This window comes from Symphalangus syndactylus, chromosome 24, assembly GCF_028878055.3.
Source record: "Symphalangus syndactylus isolate Jambi chromosome 24, NHGRI_mSymSyn1-v2.1_pri, whole genome shotgun sequence".
NCBI lineage: Eukaryota > Metazoa > Chordata > Mammalia > Primates > Hylobatidae > Symphalangus > Symphalangus syndactylus.
In genome coordinates this window covers 37,419,567-37,446,727 of record NC_072446.2, presented here as the reverse complement: position 1 = coordinate 37,446,727, position 27,161 = coordinate 37,419,567, and the positions used below count along the sequence as shown (strand labels likewise).

General features: G+C 44.4%; 1 protein-coding gene across 2 annotated transcripts in view; it reads right to left on the bottom strand.

The window, feature by feature from the left end:
- The window catches only part of EDEM2 (ER degradation enhancing alpha-mannosidase like protein 2), a 32,658-nt gene extending 28,679 nt beyond the window's left edge, over positions 1-3,979 (bottom strand). The window contains exons 1-3 of one of the 2 annotated variants that reach the window (XM_055266647.2): positions 3,733-3,979; positions 3,393-3,503; positions 1,542-1,581 (exon numbers count right to left, since the gene is read on the bottom strand). In XM_055266647.2, the coding sequence (XP_055122622.2) occupies positions 1,542-1,581; positions 3,393-3,503; positions 3,733-3,839 (258 nt within the window). In that variant the 5' untranslated portion in view covers positions 3,840-3,979. The remainder of the gene's footprint in view (positions 1-1,541; positions 1,582-3,392; positions 3,504-3,732) is intronic. The other variant, XM_055266648.2, reaches the window with a different exon arrangement.
- Between the last annotated feature and the right edge of the window lie 23,182 nt (positions 3,980-27,161).

Sequence of the window (27,161 nt, the reverse complement as noted above, 5' to 3'; positions counted from 1 at the left end):
TAGAATAAAAGCCAAAACACTAATGATACTAGAATGCAAAGCTACAAAGAACCTGGTCTCTGATGACACGGTTGAGTAGCTGACCCAATGCTAGAAATTACCTCTAGACTTTCTTTAACTTGAGAAAATAAACCCTCTTTATTTAAACCGTTAGCCAAATGCAATCTCAATTTCTCTTCTTTTGATAGTAACATCTCAATTTACCCTCGAGGAATCACTCTTCCCCGGTAGTCACTCCTGTGGTTTGGGAGAGGCTGATCCCATCCCTCTAGCTGTGGAGTGGGTACTTGACCTGGACCAGTCCAAGTCTTTTTTTTTTGAGACAGGATCTTGCTCTGTTACACAGGTTGGAGTGCAGTGCTGTGATCATAGCTCATCACAGCCTCGAACTCCGGGGCTTGAGTAATGTTGGCCTCCCAAAATGCTGGGATTACAGGCATGAGCCACCACACCTGGCCCTTTTTACCTTTCTAAGCATCAGGTTTCTTTTACATCCTTTTTTTGTTTGTCTGAGACAGGGTTTTACTCTGTTACCCAGACCGGAGTGCAGTGGTGCAATCTCGGCTCACTGCAACCTCTGCCTCCCTGACTCAAACAATCCTCCCACCTCCCCCTCCTTCCAAACAGATAGAGCCACAGACATGTGCCATTATGCCTAATTTTTTATATTTTTGGTAGAGACGGGGTTTCACCATATTTTCCAGGCTGGTCTTGAACTCCTGTGCTCAAGCAATCCTCCCGCCTTGGCCTCCCAAAGTGCTGGGATTACAGGCATGAGCCACTGTGCCCAGCCCTAAGCATCAGGTTTCTTAGCCATAAGAAAGAGTAAAGGTACTTACCTCAAGAAGTTGTTGGAAGAATTAATACATGTCTGTACTAAGCCCTACAGAAACATACCAACTAGTCACTGATTTTTTTTTAAATAATTTTTTTTGAGATGAAGTTTCACTCTTGTCACCCAGGCTGGAGTGCAATGGTGCAATCTCGGCTCACTGCAACCTCCGCCTCCCGGGTTCAAGCAATCCTCCTGCCTCAGCCTCTCCAGTAGCTGGGATAACAGACATGTGCCACTATGCTGGGCTAATTTTTTGTATTTTAATAGAGACGGGGTTTCACCATATTGGCCAGGCTGGTCTCGAACCCTGACCTCAGGTGATCTGCCTGCCTCGGCCTTCCAAAGTGCTGGGATTACAGCCTGATATCCTTTTATTATCATTGAACATGGCCCCTAGAATGTAAGCCTCTGAAAACAGGAGGATGTCAAAGTCTCTGTATCCCCCATAGAGCTATGCAAGCCTATCACAATTCTCCGTACCTAACAGGTCCTCTATAAATGTTTGCTAAATAAATGAATCTGCATAAGTTGTAGTTCGTTTTTCCCTATCTAGCTAGGCAACCACAGCTGGACGCTTCAGAATCATAAGATGCAAATAAAAGGCCTAGGAGAGGAATTCATTTTTCACCCACAGTCATGCTGCCAAAAGAGGAAGGATGTTGGTTATGTAACAGTGGAAAGGAAAAGAAACTGACGAGATACTTACCAGCAAGGTGTCCAGTGCATCAATTAGAGTCAGAGAAAAACTGCAAAAGGACAGAAATCCCAGCCGCTTAGTAAGAAAATCAAATACCAGATATTACGGCTGCCCTAGATCTGATCCCCCTAAAACTAAATGAGGCAAAGTAATGCCTCTGCCTGTCCCACTTACAGTCACAACAGAGAAACCACAGTGAAAATCGCAGGGATCCTCTGACCCACTTAATGCACCTGGGAGGGTTGGCTGATGTAGCTCAATTGTAATTAAATACATCACCTATGTTCTGGCATTCTCCTCTACCATTGGGAGGCAGTATAAGATTGTAGCTTAAAGCACAGGCCTTTCACCAATTTTCACGTCTAGGAATTTACCTCACAGTGAACAGCTGTTTGAGAGTGTTCAGGGCAGTATTGCTTAGAACAGCAAGAGGCTGGAAAGAACCCAACCGTCCACCCATTAATGGGTGATTAAACTGTGTTATAAACAGTGCAGAACTATGAAGTTATCAAAAAGATTGTTATCAAGACTTCTACGTGCTGATGGAAAGATATTCGAATTGTTTTTAATGAAAAAGACAGGGTGGTTTAGTATGTTTCCATCTATATTTCAAAAAGACATACTGACAGAAAGCAGATCAGCAATTGTTAGGGTCAGTTGTGGTGCAGGGATGAACCATAAAGGGCCACAAGGGAACTTTTTAAAGTGACAGAAGTGTTTCATATCTTGACTGTGATGGTGGTCACTTCAAACGAGTGTAGGCTGTGCGCGGTGGCTCATGCCTGTAATCACCCAGCACTTTGGGAGGCTGAGATGGGTGGATCACCTGAGGTCAGGAGTTCAAGACCAGCCTGGCCAAATGGCAAAACCCCGTCTCCACAAAAAAATTAGTCAGGTGTGGTGGTGGGCTCCTGTAATCCCAACTACTTGGGACGCTGAGGCAGGAGAATCGCTTGAAGCCAGGAGGCGGAGGTTGTAGTGAGCCAAGATCACGCCATTGCACTCCAGCCTGGGTAACAAGAGCGAAACTCCATCTCAAAAAAAAAAAAAAAAATAGTGTATTTTATTATATGTAAATTATGCCTTTAAGAAGCTCATTTTAAAAAGATACACATACACACATCTATATATATATAATGGTATAAACCAAGAATATTTCTGGAGAGATACAAAGGAAAGTTAATAGTTGGAATTCTAGGGTATGGGAGATATTTATTGTATATAATTTTTTACCATTTGAATTTGCCATTTGTATTTACTTTGTTTCAACTTAAAAAAATAAAAACCATCACAAGTTTTGAGTTTACTTAATTTCTCCTGACCTTAGCACATTCATGTGTAAAACAGGGATAATGGCACCTAACTCGGAGGCGTATTAAGATACTGAGCTGAGATCTGAATGACAAGCAGCAGCCAGTGATGGGAGGAAAACGGGGAGAGTGTATTTCAGGCACAGGGGACACCAACTACAAAGACTTAAGTTTTAGGAGTGTCACACTCCTTCCTGGATCTGAATGCCCACCTACACAATGAAAGGGTTGGGTTTTCTAATTCTTGGAGCCCTTCCACGGTATCTTGTTACTCCAGAAAGTGCCTATGTCCCCACAGCTGATGCCTGTTACTGCTGGGGCTGAGCCCAGCGATCCAGCGCACCCGGCTAATCCAGGACTTTTTTTCACTGCGAGAGGCTAAGTGGATCCTGGAGGTGATATCAAGAATTGGGGGGAGCGCGGCTCTAGCTCAGCTGGGAGCTTTCTGGTGCCGGTGAAGAGACCATGAAGCCACCAGCCCCAGCGGACCCGCCCGCCTAGGCCCAGAGAGTCAGACCCTGGCCGCCCCTTGCCCCTCCGCTCGCACTACCTGCCCCAGGTGTCGTGCCCGTCACAGGTGAGAGGTCGCAGCTCATCGAAGGGAAAGGCATTCTCCAGGTAGCTGTCGTAGGCGTGGTAGAACATGGCCTTGACTCGCTCCCTGGGCGGGGGACGAGAAATCAGGCATGGGGCAAGAACACAAAAACAAGCGGGGGAAGAACAAGATATAGGGCAGAAAGTGGGAATCACTAGCTGATTTCTGCCTGGGACCTAGCGGCGGGGTCGGGGCAAGTAGGGGTAGGTGTCCCGGGATGGACCGAAAGGGAAAGGACCCGGTTCGCGCTTCCCATTCCTCAGCTGCGAAAGGGCGGGAATCTGGCCTCCTTCACCTGTAGTGGGCGGGATCTGGCGCCGAGCCGTCGGGACCTGGCGCACCATGGTGCAGAGGCAGCAGCGCGCACAGGAGGCCGAGCGGGATGAGCAGCCGGAAAGGCATAGAGCTCGTGTCCTCTCAGCGCCCCCGCAGCAGCAGCAGCCACTGCAACCAGCTCATCCTGGGAGCTGCTGCGGGTTCTTCCGGGGATCCGCGCCACTGCGCCCGCGCGCTGAGAAATCAGCCTCTCACTTCCGGACTACAAGCCCCGGAATGCAATGGGCAGCGAAACGCGGCGGAAGAGCAACTTGGGATATACGGTTTCGGAAACACTGATCAACGTGTCTTAAAGACAGTGGCTGCTGTTACTACTGTTATTAATTAATGTTTTAATAATAACAGCTAGCATGTATTGAGCACTTATTGCGTACTAATACTGTACGGAGCATTTAAAATGCATTCTCTCTTTCATTTTTTTCAACAACCTTATTAAGCATGAAGGCAGGGTAAGCATGAGAAATGTTCAGCCTTTACCATTATTATCTAGCAGGAGGAGCCGCAGACAAAACTCCTCAGACACCGGGTTAAAGAAGGAAGGAGCTTTATTCGGCCGGGAGCGTCGGCTGACTCACGTCTCAAAAACCGAGCTCCCGGAGTGAGCAATTCCTGTCTCTTTTAAGAGCTTACAACTCTTAAGGGGGTCCGCGTGAGAGGGTCGTGATTGATTGAGCAAGCAGGGGGTACGTGACTGGGGGCTGCATGCACCGGTAATCAGAACGGAACAGAACAGGACAGGGATTTTCACAATGTTTTTCCATACAATGTCTGGAATCTATAGATAATATAACCGGTTAGGTCAGGGGTTGATCTTTAATTACCAGGCCTGAAATGCAGTGCTGGGCTGTCTGACTACTGATTTCACTTGTCTTTCCTTTAACTCCTACTTTTTCTTTGAGGCAGAAATTGGGTGTAAGACAATATGAGGAGTGGTCTGCTCCCTTATTTAGGGATATTGAGTTTCCCAAACCAGTTACTTGTTGATTGTATAAGATACAACTCACATTTATTTGTCCAAATCTTCCACTCTTTTTTTTTTTTTTTTAAAACCTCTTGCATTTTCTGATGCTGTCACTCTTGAGGTTTCCTGAAATCCCTTCAGTTCTAGGAATTCATGACACTTCTCTCCTCCCAATTTGGGATGCGGTTACACAATCATGGTACCTTCAGTCTCCATCTCAAACCGGAAGCTTACCCCTATCAGCCCTGTAGAATGTCTTAAGTAAGAATGAATACCCTGGTCGGGCGCGGTGGCTCACGCCTGTAATCCCAACACTTTGGGAGGCCGAGGTGGGTGGATCACCTGAGGTCAAGAGATAGAGACCAGCCTGGCCAACATGGTGAAACCCCGTCTTTACTAAAAATACAAAAATTAGCCAGGGGTGGTGGTGGGTGCCTGTTAATCCCAGCTACTCGGGAGGCTGAGGCAGGAGAATCGCTTGAAACAGGAAGGCGGAGATTGCAGTGAGCCAGGATCGCGCCACTGCACTCCAGCCTGGGCAAAAGAGCAAAACTCCATATCAAAAAAAAAAAAGATGAATGACTACCCTGGGGCACTATAGCTTTCAGGAGGTTTGTGATCCATTTCTCCATTTCCCTTATTCCCAAGTTTCTAAAATTTGGTCAGCACCTTAGACCACAGCAACACCCATGACTTTGGTCAGTGTGACATGCGGTAGAACCAACCCTGGATTTGAAGTCAGATCTAGGATCCAGTTAATTACAACTCTGTCACTGTCACTCATCTATAACCTGTGTATGTGACCCTCCCCTTCTCTGGGGCTAGCATCCTTGTCTATAAATAATGAGGAGTTTGAACAAATGGATCTTTGAGATCCTTTTAGGTCGAGCTTTCTATGATTCTAGGATTGGCTATCTCCTATTTGCTGAAAAAGTCAGATGGAAGTGGTAGCTCAGTTTGTTGAGCTGGAGTGCAGCCAGGCTTGGTCTCCTTTGGTCCCACATCCCTGAAAACATCCCCCAAGTAAGTGTCTCAAAATGCTATCCGTTGATAGAATTAAATCCCTGACAACCCAGAGAGATTGAGGTGATATAGCCTAGAGGCTAAAAGTATGGGCTTTATATTTGGGCAGACCTGAGTTGGAGTACTAGCTTCATCACCTGTTAGGATGTGACCCTGCCAGTTTTTCTCTGAGCCTCAGTTATCTCATCTGTATAATAGGAATAATATTAGTACCTACTTAATAGGATTGTGAGGATTCAGTGAGCTATTGCATGTAAAGTGCCTGGCATAGTGTCTGGCAGAAGAGACACTCAGTAAATATTAGGATGTTTTTATTTATTTATTTATTTATTTATTGAGATGGAGTTTCATTCTTGTCACCCAGGCTGGAGTGGTGCTATCTCAGCTCACTGCAACCTCCACCTTCTGGGTTCAAGTGATTCTCCTGCCTCAGCTTCCCAAGTAGCTGGGATTACGGGCGCCTGCCACTACGCCCAGCTAATTTTTATAGTTTTAGTAGAGATGGGGTTTCGCTATGTTGGCCAGGCTGGTCTCGAACTCCTGACCTCAAGTGATCCACCCACCTTGGCCTCCCAAAGTGTTGGGATTACAGGCATGAGCCACCGTGCCCAGCCTGGGATGTTTTTAGAAACTCTTCTTGGGGCTTCCAAATGGAAGGGAAAGGAGATGACAGTAAGCTGAGACCTGGATAACAACACAGGAGCACTGTATTCGTTTCCTGTGATTCTTGCAACAAATTATCACAAACCAAGTGGCTTAAAGCAACAGAAATTTATTCTCTCCCAGTTTGGGAGGTCAGGAGCCTGAAATCAATTTCACTGGGCTAAAATTAAGTTATTGACAGGGCCACACCCACTCCAAAGGCTCTAAGGGATAATCCGTTCCTTGCCTCTCTGGATTCTCCTGACTGCTGGCATTCCTTGGCTTATGGTTGTATCACTCCAGTATCTGCCCGTGTCTTCATATCACCTTCTCTGTGGATGTGTCACATCTCCTTCTGCTTTTCTCTTATAAGGACATTTATAATTGCATTTAGGACCCCCCCTCCCCAGATAATACAGGATAAACTCCCATTCCAAGATTTTTAACTTAATCACGTCTGGGAAAAACAAAACAAAAAAACTCAACATTTTTCCAAATAGAGAAACATTTACAGTTTCCAGAGATTAGGACCTGGACTTTAAGAGGCTGTTTCCAGCCTAGCACAGGGACTAAATATTTTTCAGACTTGGGCCTTTCCCTGTTATGAAACTCACATTCTCCATATTATAAATCCTATAGCTTATCTTTTTGTCTCCCATTCAAAATTCTAGTGTGGATAAAACTTTTGCAGGAAGGGTGGGTTCAGGTTGCCTGGATTTGATAACGATAGGTCTCTCTTTATGAGCAAGATGGAAACACTCAAGATTTTCCTTTATATTCTTTTTCTAGCTTGATGTCATTTTCCACACTGTCACTGAACAAATAAAACCATGACTTACGTTTTCACAATTCATGTGACTAATTTCATAGTTCTCTAATGAGAATAAAAAAATTGTTTTACCCTCTGGAAAGTATCAGGACTCTTCTTTCTCTCACTCTGTGTTTATGATACTGGATTCTAGAAGGTTATGACCCAGCAGTGAAATGGCATACTTGAGCATTTAGTTGTAAAGAGACTCAGGGTAAGTTGCCTACCTCTCTGAGCCTCAATTTCCTATTGTAAAATACAGAAATTGATGACGCCATAAAGGAATTCTGGGAATTAAATGGGATAATGAAAGTGAACATTCTCAGCACAGTGACTGGTATATATTAAGTTCTTGATACATATTAATTCTCTTCCCTGCCTCCCCAACTCTTCTTTTTTTTTTTAAGGCAGGGCAGTTGTTTCCATTTACTGAGCACTGGCCCCGAGTCATCCAAGGTGTTATAGGCAATAGTTCCTACCCTCAAAAGTTTGAGGCACGGTGCTGAGCATATAACTAAGATTCCAAAATACTCAAGTCATAGTCCTTTCCGTTGAAGTGCTTGCAATTTTGGTAGAAGGGGAAGATGTCAGTTGGAGAATACTTGGAATCATAGGGTGTTCAAGTCTTCCCTATGGGTGAATAGAGTTTGGAGGGAGCTCAGATCACATCAGTATCTGAGGCCAATGTCCTTGGACTCTGTGTTCAGTGGAACAAGACTAGGACTGGTTGTCGGAAACCCTTGGTCTTGTTACTTGTTTATCCACTGTCTCTGTGTGATCTCGGGCAAGTCATTTTTCCTTTTGGGGACTCAGTTTCCATATCTGGAAGATGAAAGAGTGAGACTATCTCTCAGCACAAGGAAAATATTAACAGATCCATACAGAGTTATTGCAAAAAATCAGAAAACAGAATTCAACACACATAACTGCATAAATTTCCCCCAGAAACATCCATGAAGCAGAATAAAACAGTAAGACAGCATTCCAAATGAAATTTGACTATTTGCCAACTAAACAAGGAAGAGGAGGGGGTTGGGGAGGGGGACAAGAAGAAGGAGAAGGAGAAAATAGTCACGTATTGATAATAGCAAACATTTACATAGCAATTAATGTTCTTTGTACTTTACATCCATCAACACCATTAATCCTTACCACAACCCTCTGAGAAAGTGTCATTATCACCATTTTATAAACCAAAAACCTGAAGCACAGATTCTAAAAATTGAAGAGAGATTTAGCAACTTAATCAATGTCTCATACCAAGTAAGTAGAAGAGTCAAGATTTGGACCCAAACAGCCTATACTCTAACGTATTAATGAAAATAATGACAAATATATAAATAAAAGGCCAATACAGAATTTAACAATGGAGATCTGGTGAACTGCTACAGTGTCCTCTAGCTTTAGCTTCATGTGGTTTTAGGGTCAACATTTCCTTCCCTTTTGCTGGAAAGTTAGAGGGAAAAGCTCAGTTCCCTGAAGTTGGAAGCCAAGGCATTTTAGATCCCCTTTGGCCAAGTACACTCGACCTCTTTTAGCAGGGAAGAATCCTTTTTCTAGCATCTGGAGGTCATTTGGTTCTCCCAACTCCCAAAGCAGGGCTTGCACACTACATACTTTTGACTTGCCAAAAAATAAGTTTATCCCTGGGAAATTTCCTATCTGTTGCTTTGTAGAAATGCTTGAACTTTTGTGTGCAGTATGTCCAAACATTTAGATCAACGACTCCCTGGTTAGAGTCTCAGACCTCGTTATTATTATTATTTTTTTTGAGATGAGAGTTTTACTCTTGTCACCCAGGCCACAGTGCAGTGGCGCGATCTTGGCTCATCGCAACCTCCGCCTCCTGGGTTCAAGCGATTCTCCTGCCTCAGCCTCCCGAGTAGCTGGGATTACAGGCATGCACCACCATGCCCGGCTAATTTTTATATTTTTGATAGAGACAGGGTTTCGCCATGTTGGCCAGGCTGGTCTCAAACTCCTGACCTCAGGTGATCTGCCCGCCTCGGCCTCCCAAGGTGTTGAGATTACAGGCATGAGCCACCGCGCCTGACCTTACACTTTTATTCTTATTTTATTTTTCTTCTTTTTGAGATAGAGTCTCGCTCTGTCACCTAGGCACGATCACCACTCACTTCAGCCTCGACCTCCCAGGCTCAAGTGATCTTTCCACCTCAGCCTCCCAAGCAGCTGGGACCACAGATGCCTGACACTATGCCCAGCTAATTTTTAATTTTTTTTTTTTTTTTTTTTTTTTTGAGACGGAGTCTCGCTCTGTCGCCCAGGCTGGAGTGCAGTGGCGCGATCTCGGCTCACTGCAAGCTCCGCCTCCCGGGTTCACGCCATTCTCCTGCCTCAGCCTCTCCGAGTAGCTGGGACTACAGGCGCCCGCCACCACGCCCGGCTAATTTTTTGTATTTTTAGTAGAGACGGGGTTTCACCGTGGTCTCGATCTCCTGACCTCGTGATCGGCCCGCCTCGGCCTCCCAAAGTGCTGGGATTACAAGCGTGAGCCACCGCGCCCAGCCTAATTTTTAATTTTTTGTAGAGACAAAGTCTCGCTGTATTGCCCAGGTCGGTCTTGAACTCCTGGGCTCAAGCAATCCTACTGCCTTGGTCTCCCAAAGTGTAGAGATTACAGGCATGAGCCACCACACCGGGCCTCAGACCACGTTTTTATTATGCTCATGTTCCAAGTGAACTCAGACCTGTAGCTAAATCTGCCACAGAATTGTGCACTTTAAAATGGTTAAGATGGTAAGTTGTGTCACATGTATTTTGTCACAATTTCTTAAAAATTAAAAAGTGAGGCTGGGCACAGTGCCTCAAGCCTGTAATTCCAGCACTTTGGGAGGCTGAGGTGGGCGAATTGCTTGAGCCCAGGAATTTGAGACCAGCTTGGGCAACATGGCAAAACCCTGTCACTACAAAAAAAAAAAAATTAGCAGGGTGTGGTGGCATGTGTCCATAATCCCAGCTACTCAGGAGGCTGAGGTGGGAGGGTGGAATAAATGGAATGTGATCCAACAAAATTATTATTATTATTATTAGTATTTTTATGATGTCCACTGCCCTTTTGAAATACCCAATTCTGGCAGGGTGCAGTGGTTCACACCTGTAATCCCAGCACTTTGGGAGGCTGAGGTGGGCAGATCACCTGAGGTCAGGAGTTGGAGAGCAGCCTGGCCAACAAACCCCATCTCTACTAAAAATACAAAAATTAGCCAGGTGTGTTGGCAAGCGCCTGTAATCCCAGCTACTTGGGAGGCTGAGGCATGAGAATTGCTTGAACCTGGGAGGTGGAGGTTGCAGTGAGCCGAGATCATGCCACTGCACTCCAGCCAGGGCGACAGAGTGAGACTCTGTCTCAAAAAAAAAAAAAAAAGAAAAAAGAAAAAATGAAATACCCAATTCTTTCACAGAAAATATGTTCTTATTGGCTGGTGGGGAGAGGGGTGGTTGGTAGATGGGAAAAGGGTGCTTCCTTTGCTGATATCCAAAGCAGATACTTTCTCTGCCTATTTGATGATACAAAACTAGCCCTACCACACCAGGCTAAGGGAGAGAAGAGGATCCGTGTCCCACAGAATTCCCCCTATTAGCCTACCTGCCCCATAGCCCCCAGACTCTGCTGCTAATCAATTGTGCCAGGTCAGGAAGAAAGAAACAGGAGGGAAAGAAGAAGCCTAACAGATTGAAAATCTCTTCAGCAAACATTTATTGAGAGCCTTATAACTGTTAGTGTCTACTGAATTAAACTTACTAGTGTTAAGAAAAATTATCTGAAACATGTTATTAAGGTAAAAAGATGATTATGTGACTTTTTGCTGTCATGATAAAGCATTGACTAGCAAGTCTACTTGTCATCTGTCCCTGAAGAGAAATGTGACACTATTTTCATATTAATTAGGGCCCAGACATTGTACAATTCTGTAAAGTAATAAGATGTGACAATTTCCTTTCCTGTCTGGTAGAGAAGATAATCCCAAAGGTTATGATATTATTACTCTGTAGGACATTGACCCATTTAGTATTTAATTTAGCAATCTTACTTCAATATTTTTCTTTTCCATTGACTATAAAAACTCAAGTTCTTTTTTCTTTTTTTTAAGACAGGGTCTCACATTGTTGCCCAGGCTGGAGTGCAGTGGTTCGAACGCGGCTCACTACAGTCTTGACCTCCCACATCCTACGCTCAAGTGATCTTGCCTCAGTCCCTCAAGTAGCTGGTACTACAGGCATGTGCCACCATGCCCAGCTAATTTTTGTATCTTTTCGTATAGATGGGGTTTTGCCATGTTGCACAGGCTGGTCTCGAACTCCTGGCTAAGCGATCCACCTACCTTGGCCTCCCAAAGTGCTGGGATTACAGATGTAATCCCACCGTGCCCAGCCAAAACTCTAGTTCTTATATTCTATTTTGAACTGGCTTTGCCGTCCTGCTTGTCCCTTCACTAATGAGTTAAATGAAACTCTGACCCATGCTCACTGTCTATTTCAATGAGAATTATGGTTGGCTTTTTTTGTTTGTTTTGAGACAGAGTCTCACTCCGTTGCCCAGGCTGGAGTGCAGTGGTGTGATCTTGGCTCACTGCAACCCCCACCTCCCAGGTTCAAATGATTCTTTTGCCTCAGCCTCCCAAGTAGCTGGGATTACAGGCACCTGCCAACACTCCCAGCTAATTTTTGTATTTTTAGTAGAGACGGGGTTTCATCATGTTGGCTGGACTGGTCTCGAACTCCTGACTTCAAGTGATCCACCCACTTCGGCCTCCCGAAGTGCTGCGATTTACAGGAGTGAGCCACTGTGCCTGGCCAAGAATTATGTTTTTAACATGCTGATAATTATCCTTGACACTAAGTGTCACACCCTGGATTAAGTAATTTATAGACCCATGATACTCCTTTGAGATAGTTTTTTTGTCCCCATTTTCCAGATAGAAAGTGAAGGCACAAAAAGATAAAATAATTTTTCTCAGTGCCAGTTTTGTGCCAGGAGCTTTACTAAGTTACAGTTTTTTTCTCCTTCCCTGGAAGTCCTGTTATCTATTCACTAATTAAAAAAAAAAAAAAAATCTAATGAGCACTTACGATGTGCCAAATACTCTGCTAAGCTGGTAATACACAACTTTAAAACACATTCTCTGCCCTCTTATGGCTTTTGGTGTGGAAGACAGATGCATAAATAGACAATTATCATTTAAAGAGTAAAGGAGGAAAACTCTCTGAACCTATTCTGGTTTGGGGGCTGCCTGCAAAAAAATTAATTAATTAATTAATTAAAAATTAAAAAAATAAAAAGAACTAAGGGAAAGAGAGGGCTCCAGTAGAACAGAGGGAGCATCTAACCCTGGCTTGTGGACATGAAGTCAGGGAAGACTTCCTGTAGTAGGTGACACCTGAGTATTCTAATAGGAATTAGTAGGGCTGAAGAAGGTGGTGGGAAGCACCTCAATTCAAAATTTTGATTCCTTTGTGTATTATGAAAGGCTCTTCTTCTGACTCCTGCTTACCTCCTCATATCACTTCTTCCTTCCTATCACCTACTCCTATTTGGCCATACTTAAGTATTACTGCTTTCTCAAGTATGTTATATTCTTTCTCCTTTCCTATTATATTCTTTTGTACCTTCTTCACCTTGTACTTGAAACAATTCTTCCTCACCCCCACTTGCCCCTTAGGCATTATCCGGCTTTTTTGTTTTTGTTTTTTTGTTTGTTTGTTTGTTTTTGAGACAGGGTCTTGCTCTGTCACCCCGGCTGGAGTGCAGTGGTGCGATCTCAGCTCACTGCAGCCTCAGCCTCAGCCTTCTGGGCTCAAGTGATCCTCCCACCTCAGCCTCCCGAGTTGCTGGGACTACAGGCACGCATCACCATGCCTGGCTAATTTTTGTATTTTTTGCAGAGCCCAGACGAACTCCTGGGCTCAAGCAATCCTCCCGCCTCAGCCTCCCAAAGTGCTGGGATTACAGGTATGAGCCACGGCACCTAGCCTGGAAAGCATTCCTTTTTAAACCAGGAAAATGGCAAGAATATTCTCTTATATTCTCTATCACTTTTTTTTTTTTTTTTTTTTTGGAGACAGAGTCTTGCTCTGTTGCCCAGGCTAGAGTGCAGTGGCATGATCTCGGCTCACTGCAGCCTCCGCCTCCTGGGTTCAAGCGATTCTCCTGCCTCAGCCTCCTGAGTAGCTGGGATTACAGGCATGCACCACCACACCCGGCTAATTTTTGTATTTTTAGTAGAGATGGGGTTTCACCATATTGGCCAGGCTGGTTTCAAACTGCCAGCCTCAAGTGATCCACCCACCTCAGCCTCTCAAAATGCTGGGACTACAGGCGTGAGCCACTGTGCCTGGCCTTCTATTACTATCTCTGTTAAACATTGTACTAGAGGTTATAGCCAGAACCATAAGTTAAAAAGAAACAAACATTATACAAATTAAAAGAGAAGAAATAATCTGTCATTATCTATTGGTGCTATGATTATGCATGTAGAAAATCCAAAAGAGTCTAAAAATAATTATTATAACAAACAAAATAATTTATTAAGGTTGCTAGACACGAAACTAATGCAACAAAATCATCAGTACTTCTATATGCTGAGAATAAGCAGCTAGACCATGAGATTTAAACAAAAATTATTTGCAATAATATTTTTAAAATATGAAGAACTTGACTGGGTGCAGTGGCTCATGCCTCTCATCCCAGCACTTTGGGAGGCCAAGGTGGGCAGATCACTTGAGGTCAGAGTTCGAGACCAGCCTGGCCAACATGGGGAAACCCTGTCTCTACTAAAAATACAATTAGCCTGGTATGGTGGTGTGTGCCTGTAACCCCAGCTACTCTGGAGGCTGAGGCAGGAAAATCGCTTGAATCTGGGAGGTGGAGGTTGCAGTGAGCCAAGACTGTGCCATTGCACTCCAGCCTGGGCAACAGAGTGAGACTGTCTCAAAAAATATATATATGAAGAACTTATACAGGAAAATTTAACAGAGGATGGGCCATATGTTCAGAGAGAAAATTATAAAACTCTGAGAGATACCAAAGAAGACGTAAACAAATGAAAAAAATACACCCTATCATGCACTGGATGATTCAATATTGTGAAGATGTCAATTCTTCCCAGTCATTTACATGCTAAATGCAATACCAACCAACATTTCATCAACGTGATAAAAAAGATTCCAAAATTTAGGTGTAGACATTCAAATATTCAAAAATAGCTAAGACACTCTTGAAGAACAAAGAGGGAAGACTTGATCTACAAGATATAAAGACATTATGAAATAATACTAATTGAGGGCCAGGCACTGTGGCTCACACCTGTAATCCCAGCACTTTGGGAGGCCAAGGCAGGAGGATCACCTGAGGTCAGGAGTTCGCGACCAGCCTGACCAATATGGAGAAACCCCGTCTCTACTAAAAACACAAAATTAGCCAGGCGTGGTGGCACGTGCCTGTAATCCCAGCTACTCGGGAGACTGAGGCAGGAGAATCGCTTGAACCTGGGAGGCGGAGGTTGCGGTGAGCTGAGATCCCGCCATTGCACTCCAGCCTGGGCAACAAGAGTGAAACTTGTCTCAAAAAACAAAAAAAAAAGAAAAAAAATTTTTTTAAAAAAGAAATAATACTAATTGAGATAATGAGCATTGGTGCCAGGTGAGACAACTGGGCCACTGAAACAGAATAGACATATTTACTGTAAGTCAGAGATGCCACTGTAGATCAGTAAGGAAAGGCCAACTTTTGATAACTGGTTCTGTCTGGGACAGTGGATATCCATGAAAAGAAACTAATCTTGACCTCTACTTCATACCATACCTCAAGGTGAAAGACAAAACTAAAAAGCTTTGAACATAAACAGAATATCTTCATGACCTTGGGGTTTAGGGAAGGGTTGCTTAAATAAGGCACAGAAAGTACAAACTGTAAAGGAATAGGTTGATAAATATAACCACTTTAAAATTAGGAACTTTTGTTTATCTAAAGACATGATAAAGAAAGTGCAAAGCGGCTGGGCGCGGTGGCTCATGCCTGTAATCCCAGCACTTTGGGAGGCTAAGGTGGGAGAATCACTTGAGCCCAGAAGTTTGAGACCAGCCTGGGCAGCATAGCAAGACCTCATCTCTACAAAAATAAGGTTTCTTTTGTTTGTTTGTTTTTTGAGACGGAGTCTCGCTCTGTCGCCCAGGCTAGAGTTCAGTGGCGCGATTTCGGCTCACTGCAAGCTCCGCCCGCTGGGTTCACGCCATTCTCCTGCCTCAGCCTCCCGAGTAGCTGGGACTACAGGCGCCCGCCACTACGCCCGGCTACTTTTTTGTATATTTAGTAGAGACAGGGTTTCACCATGTTAGCCAGGATGGTCTCGATCTCCTGACCTTGTGATCCGCCCGCCTCGGCCTCCCAAAGTGCTGGGATTACAGGAGTGGGCCACCGCGCCCAGCATAATAAGGTGTTTTTTTTTTGTTTTTTTTTTTAAAACCTGTGAGGGTAAAACCATCTACTCAAGACTCAGCAATGGCGGATGCCCTACAACACCTAGGTGGCGTAGCCTGCTACACCCCTAGGCTCCTTGGTATAGCTTATTGCTCCTAGGCTACAAACCTGTAGAACATGTTATGATACTGAATACTTTAGGCAATTGTAACACAACGGAAGTATTTGTGTATCTTAAGAAATCTAGGATTTGCTGGCAAGATGGCCGAATAGGAAGAGCTCCGGTCTGCAGCTCCCAGTGAGATCGACGCAGAAGGCGGGTGATTTCTGCATTTCCAACTGAGGTACCCGGTTTATCTCACTGGGACTGGATGGGCAATGGGTGCAGCCCACGGAGGGCAAGCCGGAGCAGGGTGGGGTGTCACCTCACCCAGGAAGTGCAAGGGGTCAGGGGATATCCCCCCAGCCAAGGGAAGCGATGAGGGACTGTGCCCTGGGGAACGGTGCACTCCGGCCCAGATACTGCGCTTTCCCCAAGGTCTTCGCAACCTGTAGACCAGTAGATTCCCTCCGGTGCCTATGCCACCAGGGCCCTGGGTTTCAAGCACGAAACTGGGCGGTCATTTGGGCAGACACCGAGCTAGCTGCAGTTTTTTTTTTTTTTTTTTTTCATACCCCAGTGGTGCCTGGAACGCCAGCGAGCCAGAATTGTTCACTCTGCAGGCTAGGTGCGGTGGCTCAGGCCTGTAATCCCAGCACTTTAGGAGGCCGAGGTGGGCAGATCACGAGGTCAGAAGTTCAAGACCAGCCTGGCCAACATGGTGAAACCCCGTCTCTACTCAAAATACAAAAATTAGCTGGGCGTGGTGGTGGGGACCTGTAATCCCAGCTACTCGGGAGGCTGGGGCAGGAGAATCGCTTGAACCCAGGAGGCAGAGGTTGCAGTGAGCGGAGATCGCACCACTGCACTCCAGCCTGGGTGACAGGACAAGACTCCGTCTCAAAAAAAAAAAACCAGAATTGTTCACTCCGCTGGAAAGGGGGCTGAAGCCAGGGAGCCAAGTGGTTTGGCTCCGTGGGTCCCACCCCCACAGGGCTCAGCAAGCTAAGATCCACTGGCTTGAAATTCTCGCTGCCAGCACGGCAGTCTGAGGTCGACCTGGGAAGCTTGAGCTTGGTGGTAGGAGGGGTGTCCGCCATTGCTGAGGCTTGAGTAGGTGGTTTTACCCTCACAGTGTAAACAAAGCCACAGGAAAGTTCAAACTGGGCAGAGCCCACCGCAGTTCAGCAAGGCTGCTATGACCAGACTGCCTCTCTAGATTCCTCTTTTCTAGGCAGGGCATCTCTGAAAAAAAGGCAGCAGCCCCAGTCAGGGACTTATAGATAAAACCCCTGGCTAGCACAGTGGCTCACGCCTGTAATCCCAGCAGTTTGGGAGGCCGAGACGAGTGGATAATTTGAGGTCAGGAGTTCAAGACTAGCCTGACTAAAATGGTGAAACCTCATCTCTACTAAAATACAAAAAAAATTAGCCAGGCGTGGTGGCAGGGGCCTGTAATCCCAGCTACTCGGGAGGCTGAGGCAGGAGAATTGTTTGTACCCAGGAGGTGGAGGTTGCAGTGAGCCGAGATTGTGCCACTGCACTCTCTAGCCTAGGTGACAGAGTGAGACTCTATCTCAAAAAAAAAAAAAAAAAAAAAAAAAATCTCCCTGGGACACAGCACCTGGGGGAAGGGGTGGCTTGGGCACAGCTTCAGCAGACTTAAATGTCCCTGCCTGATGGCTCTGAAGAGAACTCCCAGGACAACATTCGAGCTCTGATAAGGGTCAGACTGCCTCCTCAAGTGGGTCCCTGACCCCTATGTATCCTGGCTGGGAGACACCTCCCATAGGGGCCAACAGACACCTCATACAGGAGAGCTCTGGCTGGCATCTGGTGAGTGCCCTTCTGGGACAAAGCTTCCAGAGGAAGGAACAGGCAGCAATCTTTGCTGTTCTGCAGCCTCCAGTGGTGATACCCAGGCAAACAGGGTCTGGAGTGGACCTCCAGCAAACTCCAGGAGACCTGGAGCAGAGGGGCCTAACTGTTAGAAGGAAAACTAACAAACAGAAAGGAATAGCATCAACATCAACAAAAAGGATGTCCACTCAGAGACCCCATCCGAAGGTCACCAACATCAGAGACCAAAGATAGATAAATCCATGAAGATGGGGAGAAACCAGCACAAAAAGGCTGAAAATTCCAAAAACCAGAATGCCTCTTCTCCTCCATAGGATCACAACTCCTTGCCAGCAAGGGAACAAAGCTAGAAACAGAATGAGTTTGAAGAATTGACAGAAGTAGGCTTCAGAAGGTGGGTAATAACAAACTCCTCCAAACTAAAGGAGCATGTTCTAACCCAATGCAAGGAAGCTAAGAACCTTGAAAAAAGGTTAGATGAATTGCTGACTAGAATAACAGTTTAGAGAAGAACATAAATGACCTGATGGAGCTGAAAAACACAGCACGAGAACTCGTGAAGCATACACAAGTATCAATAGCCGAATTATCAAGCAGAAGAAAGGATAACAGAGATTGAAGATCAGCTTAATGAAATCAATCGAGAAGACAAGATTAGAGAAAAAAGAATGAAAAGAAACAAACAAAGCCTCCAAGAAATATGGGACTATGTGAAAAGACCAAATCTACATTTGATTGGTGTACCTGAAAGTGGCAGGGAGAATGGAACCAAGTTGGAAAACACTCTTCAGGATATTGTCTAGGAGAACTTCCCCAACCTAGCAAGACAGGCCAACATTCAACTTCAGGAAATACAGAGAACACCACAAAATCAATGTGCAAAAATCACAAGCATTCCTATACACCAATAACAGACAGAGCCAAATCATGAGTGAACTCCCATTCACAATTGCTACAAAGAGAATAAAATACCTAGGAATACAACTTACAATGGATATGAAGGACCTCTTCAAGGAGAACTACAAACCACTGCTCAAGGAAATAAGAGAGGACACAAATAAATGGAAAAACATTCCATACTTATGTATAGGAAGAATCAATATCGTGAAAATGGCCATACTGCCCAAAGTAATTTATAGATTCAATGCTATTCCCATCAAACTACCATTGACTTCCTTCACAGAATTGGAAAAAACTACTTTAAATTTCATATGGAACAAAAAAGAGCCCGCATATCCAAGACCATCCTAAGCAAAAAGAACAAAGCTGGAGGCATCACACTACCTGACTTCAAACTGTACTACAAGGCTACAGTATACAAAACAGCGTGATATACCAAACAGATATATAGACCTATGGAACAGAACAAAGGCCTCAGAAGTAACACCACACATCTACAACCATCTGATTTTTGACAAATCCGACAAAAACAAGCAATGGGGAAAGGATTCTCTGTTTAATAAATGGTGTTGGAAAAACTAGCTAGCCATATGCAGAAAACTGAAACTGGACCCCTTCCTTACACCTTATACAAAAATTAACTCCAGATGGATTAAAGACTTAAACATAAAACCTAAAACCATAAAAACCCTAGAAGAAAACCTAGGCAATACCATTCAGGACATAGGCACAGGCAAAGATTTCATGACTAAAAAACCAAAAGCAATGGCGACAAAAGCCAAAATTGGCAAATGGGATCTAATTAAACTAAAGAGCTTCTGCACAGCAAAAGAAAGTATCATCAGAGTGAATAGACAAACTACAGAATGGAAGGAAGTTTTTGCAATCTATCCACCTGACAAAGGGCTAATATCCAGAATCTACAAAGAACTTAAACAAATTTACAAGAAAAAAAACAATCAAAAAGTGAGCAAAGGATATGAACAGACACTTCTCAAAAGAAGGCATTTATGTGGCCAAAAAACATATGAAAAACAGCTCATCATCACTGGTCATTAGAGAAATGCAAATCAAAACCACAATGAGATACCATCTCTTGCCAGTTAGAATGATGATCATTAAAAAGTCAGGAAACAACAGATGCTGGAGAGGATGTGGAGAAATAGGAACGCTTTTACACTGTTGGTGGGAGAGTAAATTAGTTCAAACGTTGTGAAAGACAGTGTGGCGATTCCTCAAGGATCTAGAACCAGAAATACCAGTTGACCCAGCAATCCCATTACTGGGTATATACCCAAAGGATTATAAATCATTCTACTATAAAGAATACATGTAGAGGTATGTTTATTGTGGCACTGTTCACAACAGCAAAGACTTAGAACCAACCCAAATGCCCATCAATGATAGACTGGATAAAGAAAATGTGGCACATATATACCATGGAATACTATGCAGCCATAAAAAAGGATGAGTTCATGTCCTTTGCAGGGACATGGATGAAGCTGAAAACCATCATTCTCAGCAAACTAACACAAAAACAGAAAACCAAACACTGCATGTTCTCACTCATAAGTGGGAGCTAAACAATGAGAACACATGGACACAGGGAGAGGAACATCACACACCGGGGCCTGTCAGGGGGTGGGGGGCTAGGGGAGGGAGAGCATTAGGAGAAATACCTAATGTAGATGACGGGTTGATGGGTGCAGCAAACCACCATGACAAGTGTATACCTGCGTAACAAACCTGCACATTCTGCACATGTACCCCAGAACTTAAAGTATAATAAAAATTTAAAAAAGAAATTTAAACATAGAGAAGGTACAGTAAAAATATGGTATAGTCGATTTTAAAAGGTACACACCTGTAGAGTGTGTACTTCATGAATGGAGCTTGAAGGACTTGGTGTTGCTCTGAGTGGGTCAGTGAGTGAGTGGTGAGCAAATGTGATGGCCTAGGACATTACTGTACACTACTGTAGAATTTATCAACACTGTTCACTTAGGCTGCACTAAATTTATGCAAAAATATTGTTCTTTCTTCAATAATAACCTTAGCTTACTGTAAAAAAAAAAAAGTGAAAAGGTAATATTTATGTGTTCTGTGTTCAGGAAACCAGGAGGAATGGATTTGGCTGAAACTGGAATACATGGATAGATAACGCTAGAGAGATAGGCAGGAGCCAAGCCAACAATACTAGGCTCCCACCAATTGCTGGGGCAGGCAAGAGCAGGCATCATCCTGAGTATTTGGAGCTTCTTTTCATGTTCCCTAAGTTGGGGTGTGTTGCGGGGATGATACAGGGGGAAATTCTGATTAAGACTTAACATCTATTCCTTTGCCTTCTCTTCAAGAAGTCATACTTGATGTCCATCCTTCCTAGACAGGGTCTGTTCTGTTTGCTGCTAAGCTCCTTTCTTATCTCTCCCACCTACTGAACATGTACTGTGTTCTGGGAGCTTTGAATGCATCATCTTGTTTATCCTCATGAGATGGTCCAATAATGAAGAAAGCATGTTTTGGCATCCAACTCACGTGGGTTTGAGTCCCAGCTCTGACTTTCACTAGCTGGATGTCTTTGAGCAGCTCAGTTCACTGTTCTGTGCTTCTGTGTCCTCATCTGTAAAATGGGAATGACGGCTATTTCTTCAGACTGCCCTCCCTCCCTTTTTGCTTTCTCCCTCCCTCCCTTCCTTCCTCCCTCTTTCCCCCACTTCTTCTTTTCTTTTCTTTCTTTCTTTCTTCTCTTTCTTTTCTTTCCTTCTTTCTTTTTTCTTTCTCCCTTCCTTCCTTCCTTCCTTCCTTCCTTCCTTCCTTCCTTCCTTCCTTCCTTCCTTCCTTCCTCTCTCTCTCTCTCTATTTCTGTCTGTCTGTCTTTCAACAGGGTCTTGCTATATTACCCAGGCTGGTCTCAAACTCCTGGACTCAAGCAATCCTCCCAGCTTGGCCTCCCAAAGTGCTAGGATTACAGGCCTGAGCACCTGGCCTGGACTTTGTTCAGACTTTTCACAGGGTACTAGTGAGAAAAAAATACGTGGACTCTGCTTACTTAATACTGTGCCTGGCACATTGTAAGCTCTTCGCACCTGTTATGGTTATTATTCTGCATCCTAAGGGGGAAGTACCTTTGAAGGATCCACACTCCTTTGTTACCCAAATTGGGCCAGGTTGCTTAAACTGCCGCTCTTCAATAGCTAACAACAGGGGTGGGAGAGCCTGGTCCTCTGAAGTCCAGCTGGGCACACGGCCAGTCCCTGGCCCGTCCCTGCTCCTGCTTCCCTGGCAAGGCCTCCCTCACCCACTGGGGCTGCACCAGCACTGGCCCCAGCTCAGCTTCCTGTCTCCCTTATCTTCCTCCAGCACGTGCTCTCTGGAGTAGGAAACACTACCACTTGCTTCCTTCATTTCCCTTTGCTTAACGGGACCCTCATTCTTTAGGTCTCAGTCAAATCCCAGCTGCTGGCCTGGTGCCCACTCTGTGATTTTCTACACCTCAGCCACCCAGGCCAGATGCAGCATAGGCCATGGCTCCAACAGCAGCATTTCTCTTTTCTTCCCCACCCCCATCCCTGGGTTTAGAATGAGAAAATGCTCAAGTTGCCCCCCTCCCAACTTCCCTACCCCCAACACTCTTTTTATTTTCTCTGTTCCCAGCTCCATACTTCCATGATTTTTCTTTTTTTTTTTTTCTGAGACAGAGTCTTGCTCTGTTGCCCAGGCTGGAGTGCAGTGGCAGGATCTCGGCTTACTGCAACCTCCACCTCCCGAGTTCAAGTGATTCTCCCACCTCAACCTCCTGAGTAGCTGGGATTACAGGCATGCCACCATGCCCAGCTAATTTTTGTATTTTTAGTAGACACGGGGTTTTACCATGTTGCCCAGGCTGGTCTCAAACTCCTGACCTCAGGTGATCCATCCACCTTGGCCTCCCAGAGTGCTGGGATTACAGGCATGCCCAGCCCCATACTTTCTGAGTTCAAATCCTCGCTCTGCACTTCCAAGCTGTGTGACCTTGGGCAAGTTACTTAACTATTTTTCTGGGCTTTGATTTTTTTTTTTTTTTTTGTACAGAGGAGCAGAGGAGGTTTCATCAGGTTGTCCAGGTTAGTCCAAACTCCTGGGCTCAAGGGATCCTTCTGCCTGGGCCTCCCAAAATGCTGGGATTACAGGCATGAGCTGCCATGCCCAGTTTTTTTGGTTGTTGTTTTGTTTTGAGACAGGGTCTCTTTCTGCCACCCAGGCTGGGGTGCAGAGGCACAGGCATAGCTCACTGCAGCCTTGACCTTTTGACATCCTGGGCTCAAGCCATACTCCTGCCTCAGCCTCCCGTGTAGATGGGACCACAGGTGTGTAACACCATGCCTGGCTAATTAAAAAAAAATTTTTTTGTAGAGATGGAGTCTCATATGTTGCCATGCTGGTCACTGATTTACAGGCATGAGACACTACTCCCAGCCAGCTTTATTTTATTTATTTTTTTGTCTGTAACATGGAAACAATGAGCATGGTCTGCCCCAGAGAAAGTGATTAAAGGCCTAGCACACAGTATGAATTTAAAGAATGTTTTATAATATATATATTAAACATTCAAGCATGTTGGAGGTATGTGTTAAAAAATGTATTGGTGGAAAGTGATCAAAATAATTTTTGAGTCACTGTGTAGGAGTTAAATTCACAAACTTTGGCACCAGAGAGAGAAAGTTTCAAATTATAGCTTTTGCTGTGTGACCTTAGGCAAGTCACTTAACCTCTCTGAGCCTCAGTTTCTTTATTAGTAAAATGGTGATGCTAGTGAAACCCATTTCACAGGGCTAACATAAGAATAAAGTAAGATTATTTATGTAAAGAGCCGAACACTGTTTCTGGCCTACAATAAGTGTTACCTATAATAATGGTATCATTGTCTCACTGTTCAATTTTCAGGGCTCTAGTATATGAGAGGGGTGCTTGGGAAATAGCTGTTGCTGCTGCTATCTGTCCATGATGGATCTTAACCTGATTAGAAAGGCCTTGATGTGGCTGGGCGCGGAGGCTCATGCCTGTAATCCCAGCACTTTGGGAGGCCAAGGCGGATGGATCACTTGAGGTCAGGAATTCGAGACCAGCCTGACCAACATGATGAAACCCTATCTCTACTAAAAATGCAAAAATTAGCCTGGCGTGGTGGCACCCGCTTGTAATCCCAGCTACTTGGGAGGCTGAGGCAGGAGAATTGCTTGAATCCAGGAGGCGGAGGTTGCAGTGAGCGGAGATCATACCATTGCAGTCCAGTCTGGGCAACAGAGCAAGACTCCATCTCAAAAAAAAAAAAAAAAAGAAAGAAAGAAAGAAAAGGAAAGAAAGCCCTTGATGTAATGAGCTCTGTGTAAGATAATGTGGGTGAAAGTGGACCCAGACCCTACCCGCTTAGATGGAAGGCTCACAGCATTCAATTCCAATTGGTTCAATCATATACTCTCTTACCCTCTTTTACCCATCCCAAAGCACCCTTCAAGCCTTCAAGGGAGAAAAAAGGCAAAGCAAAAATATGCACAACCTCACTAAGAATCAGAAAAATGCAAACTAAAACCAAAGAGAAATGCCATTTTACACCCAACCATCTGATAATGCCAAGGGCTGGCAAGGATGTGAAGCGAGGGAATTCTCATACACTGCTGGGAACGTAAATTGGCACAACCTTTCTGTAAAACAGTTTGGCAATATCTAGTAAAACTGAAGATGCATATACTTTATTACTCAGAAATTCCACTCTCAAGTTTGCACCTACAAAAACTCCCACATATGCACAAGGACTCGCGTATGAGAATGTTCATACCAGCACTGTTTGTAATAGCAAAAAACTGGAAAAAAACTTAAATGTTCAGCAACAAGAGAATGGATACATAAATAATGATCTATTCCCAAAATTGATTTTTTTTTTTGAGACAGGGTCTCGCTCTGTTGCCCAGGCTGGAGTGCAGTGGCATGAGCATGGCTCACTGCAGTCTCAACCTCCTGGGCTCAAGCAATCCTCCTACCTCAGCCTCCTGAGTAGCTGGGACCACAGGCACACCCCACCATGCCCAGCTAATTTTATTTTCTTTGTAGAGATGGGCGTCTCACTATGTTGCCCAAGCTGGTCTTGAAGTCCTGGGCTCAAGTGATCCACCCACCTTGGCTTCCCAAAGTGCTGGGATAATACCTCCCCAGCCAGAATATTTTAAAGCAGTGAAAATGAATGGTCTACACATAGCCACATGAATGAATCTTATTAATACATTAAGTGAAAAAAGCAAAAGGTACAGAAGAATACATACATTTTAATACCATTTATATAAAGCTCAAAATATGTGAAATACCACTATCTATTGTTTAGGGATATATACATAAGTAGTGTAAGTATACAGAAATATAAGGAAATGAAAAATATCAAATTTTCATTTTCATCTGAAGTGGTTACTTCAGGGGCTGTGGCAGGGAGAGAGAGATGCAACTGAGGAAGAGTCCATAGGGGGCTTCAACTATATTAGCAATATTGTATTTCTTATGCTCGGTGGTGGGGATAGGTATGTTTGAAATGTAATCCTTTAAGCATGAAATAACTCTTCAAAAATGAAATATTTCAGGCTGTGCACAGTGGCTCACGCTTGTAATCCCAGCATGTTGGGAGGCTGAAGTGGGCGGATCACCTGAGGTCAGGAGTGTGAGACCAACCTGGCCAACGTGGTGAAATCCTATCTCTACTAAAAATACAAAAATTAGCCAGGTGTGGTGACAGGTGCCTGTAATCCCAGCTACTCAGGAGGCTGAGGCAGGAGAATCGCTTGAATCCAGGAGGCGGAGGTTGCAGTGAGCCGAGATCGTGCCACTGCATTACAGCAAGACTCCGTCTCAAAAAAAAAGAAAAAAGAAATGTCTCATAATTTTTAATAAAAGGCAAGACAATATAAATTGGTAGTGATTTAAGTCATTCTACTTTTCCTGAGGCCCAGTGCAGGAAAACAAGGTTCCTATCCTTGTTCCAACTAGACCATTTTGATAAGCTGCAAAAAGAAAAGACTTTGATGCTATTTCTTAGCCAGTTTGCAACAGCTGAGAGGTGAGCATGGAAGCTCTTGCATATATTCAGTTCAGAGAATGGGTGCTTAGTTTATGTCCAGAGTTTGTCCCAGATTTCACGGTGACGTCAACTCTCCAGGGAGAAGTATATAAAATAAAAAGTTAAAATCCCCCTCAGTCCTTTACCCAATCCTATTCCCCAGAGGTAATCGCTATTGACAGTACCCCTCCAGACATTTTCCCTATGTATGTACAAATACACAAATACACACTGAAAGTTAATTTTGGCCAGGTGCAGTGGCTCCTGCCTATACCAGAGGATTGCTTGAGTGCAGGAGTTCAAGACCAGCCTGGGCAACACAGCGAGACCGCGTCTCTAGTAAAAATCAAAAAAATTGCTAGGTGTGGTGGCACAGTGGCACCTACCTTTAGTCTCGGCTACTCGGGTGGTTGAGGTGGGAGAATCACTTGAGCCCGGGAGGTCAAGGCTACAATTAGCTGTGATTGCTTCACTGCACTAAAGCCTGGGCAACAGAGCTAAACCCTGTCTCAAAAAAAAAATAATATATTTATATATATGAGGATGAAATTATATATGTATTATTTGAACAGAAGTGAAATCTTTTCTTTTTTTTCATACAGAATCTTGCTGCATCACCCAGGCTGGAGTGCAGTGGTGTGATCTCAGCCCTCTGCAACCTCCACCTCCCAGGTTCAAGTGATTCTCATGCCTCAGTCTCCCAAGTAGCTGGGATTACAGGCATGCACCACCATGCCCAGCTAATTTTTGTATTTTTAGTAGAGACATTCGCCATGTTGGCCAGGCTGGTCTCAAACTCCTGGCCTCAAGTGATCTGCCCACCTAAGCCTCCCAAAGTGCCAGGAGCATGCTCGGGGGAGTGACTTTAAAACTTTTCTACTTGCTTCCTAGAGTAAGGAACACATTTTACACTGCTATCCAAAACTCATCATAGAAACATACACACACAAAACCAAAGCACACATACACAACTGAGCAAATATTTCATGACATAACACTTTCTCTTACTAAGGGTGATGCACTGAAATTTTGTATTCTGTTCTATTTCATTTTTTAAAAATAGTAGCCATGACCTGCTAAATTGATTTCATTGTCCACTAATAAATTATGACCTCAGTTTCAAAAATATTGCTTTAGGTAACCAATCATCTTCTGAGATTTATACAGATTGCTCATAATTCTCTCCTATGTTTAAAAAAAATGCTGCAGTGAACTGCTTTACACTCATTTTATGACTACTTCTGAGACCAAGATCCCTGATTATGTAATTGCTATTTACTTAAAATTCTGGTAAAATGTAGCCATTATACTGGAAAACTAAATTTTAATCTTGGATCTGTCACCACCATGATATATAAACTTTGGGCAAGTCCCTGCACCTCTCTGGACCTCAATTTCCCCATCAGCAACCTGGAGTGGGCTCTAAGTTGAAAGTAGATGCCCCACCCCCTGAGTCAGCGCCGTCCGGACTTCTCACCAAGCCCTTCTCCCCCTTTTCCGCTCCCTGTTCCTGGTTCCTAGGAAGCAGCCCAAGGAGAAGGGAAAAGGCAGGTCTGGGCAGGAGGGCGCAATGAAGGGC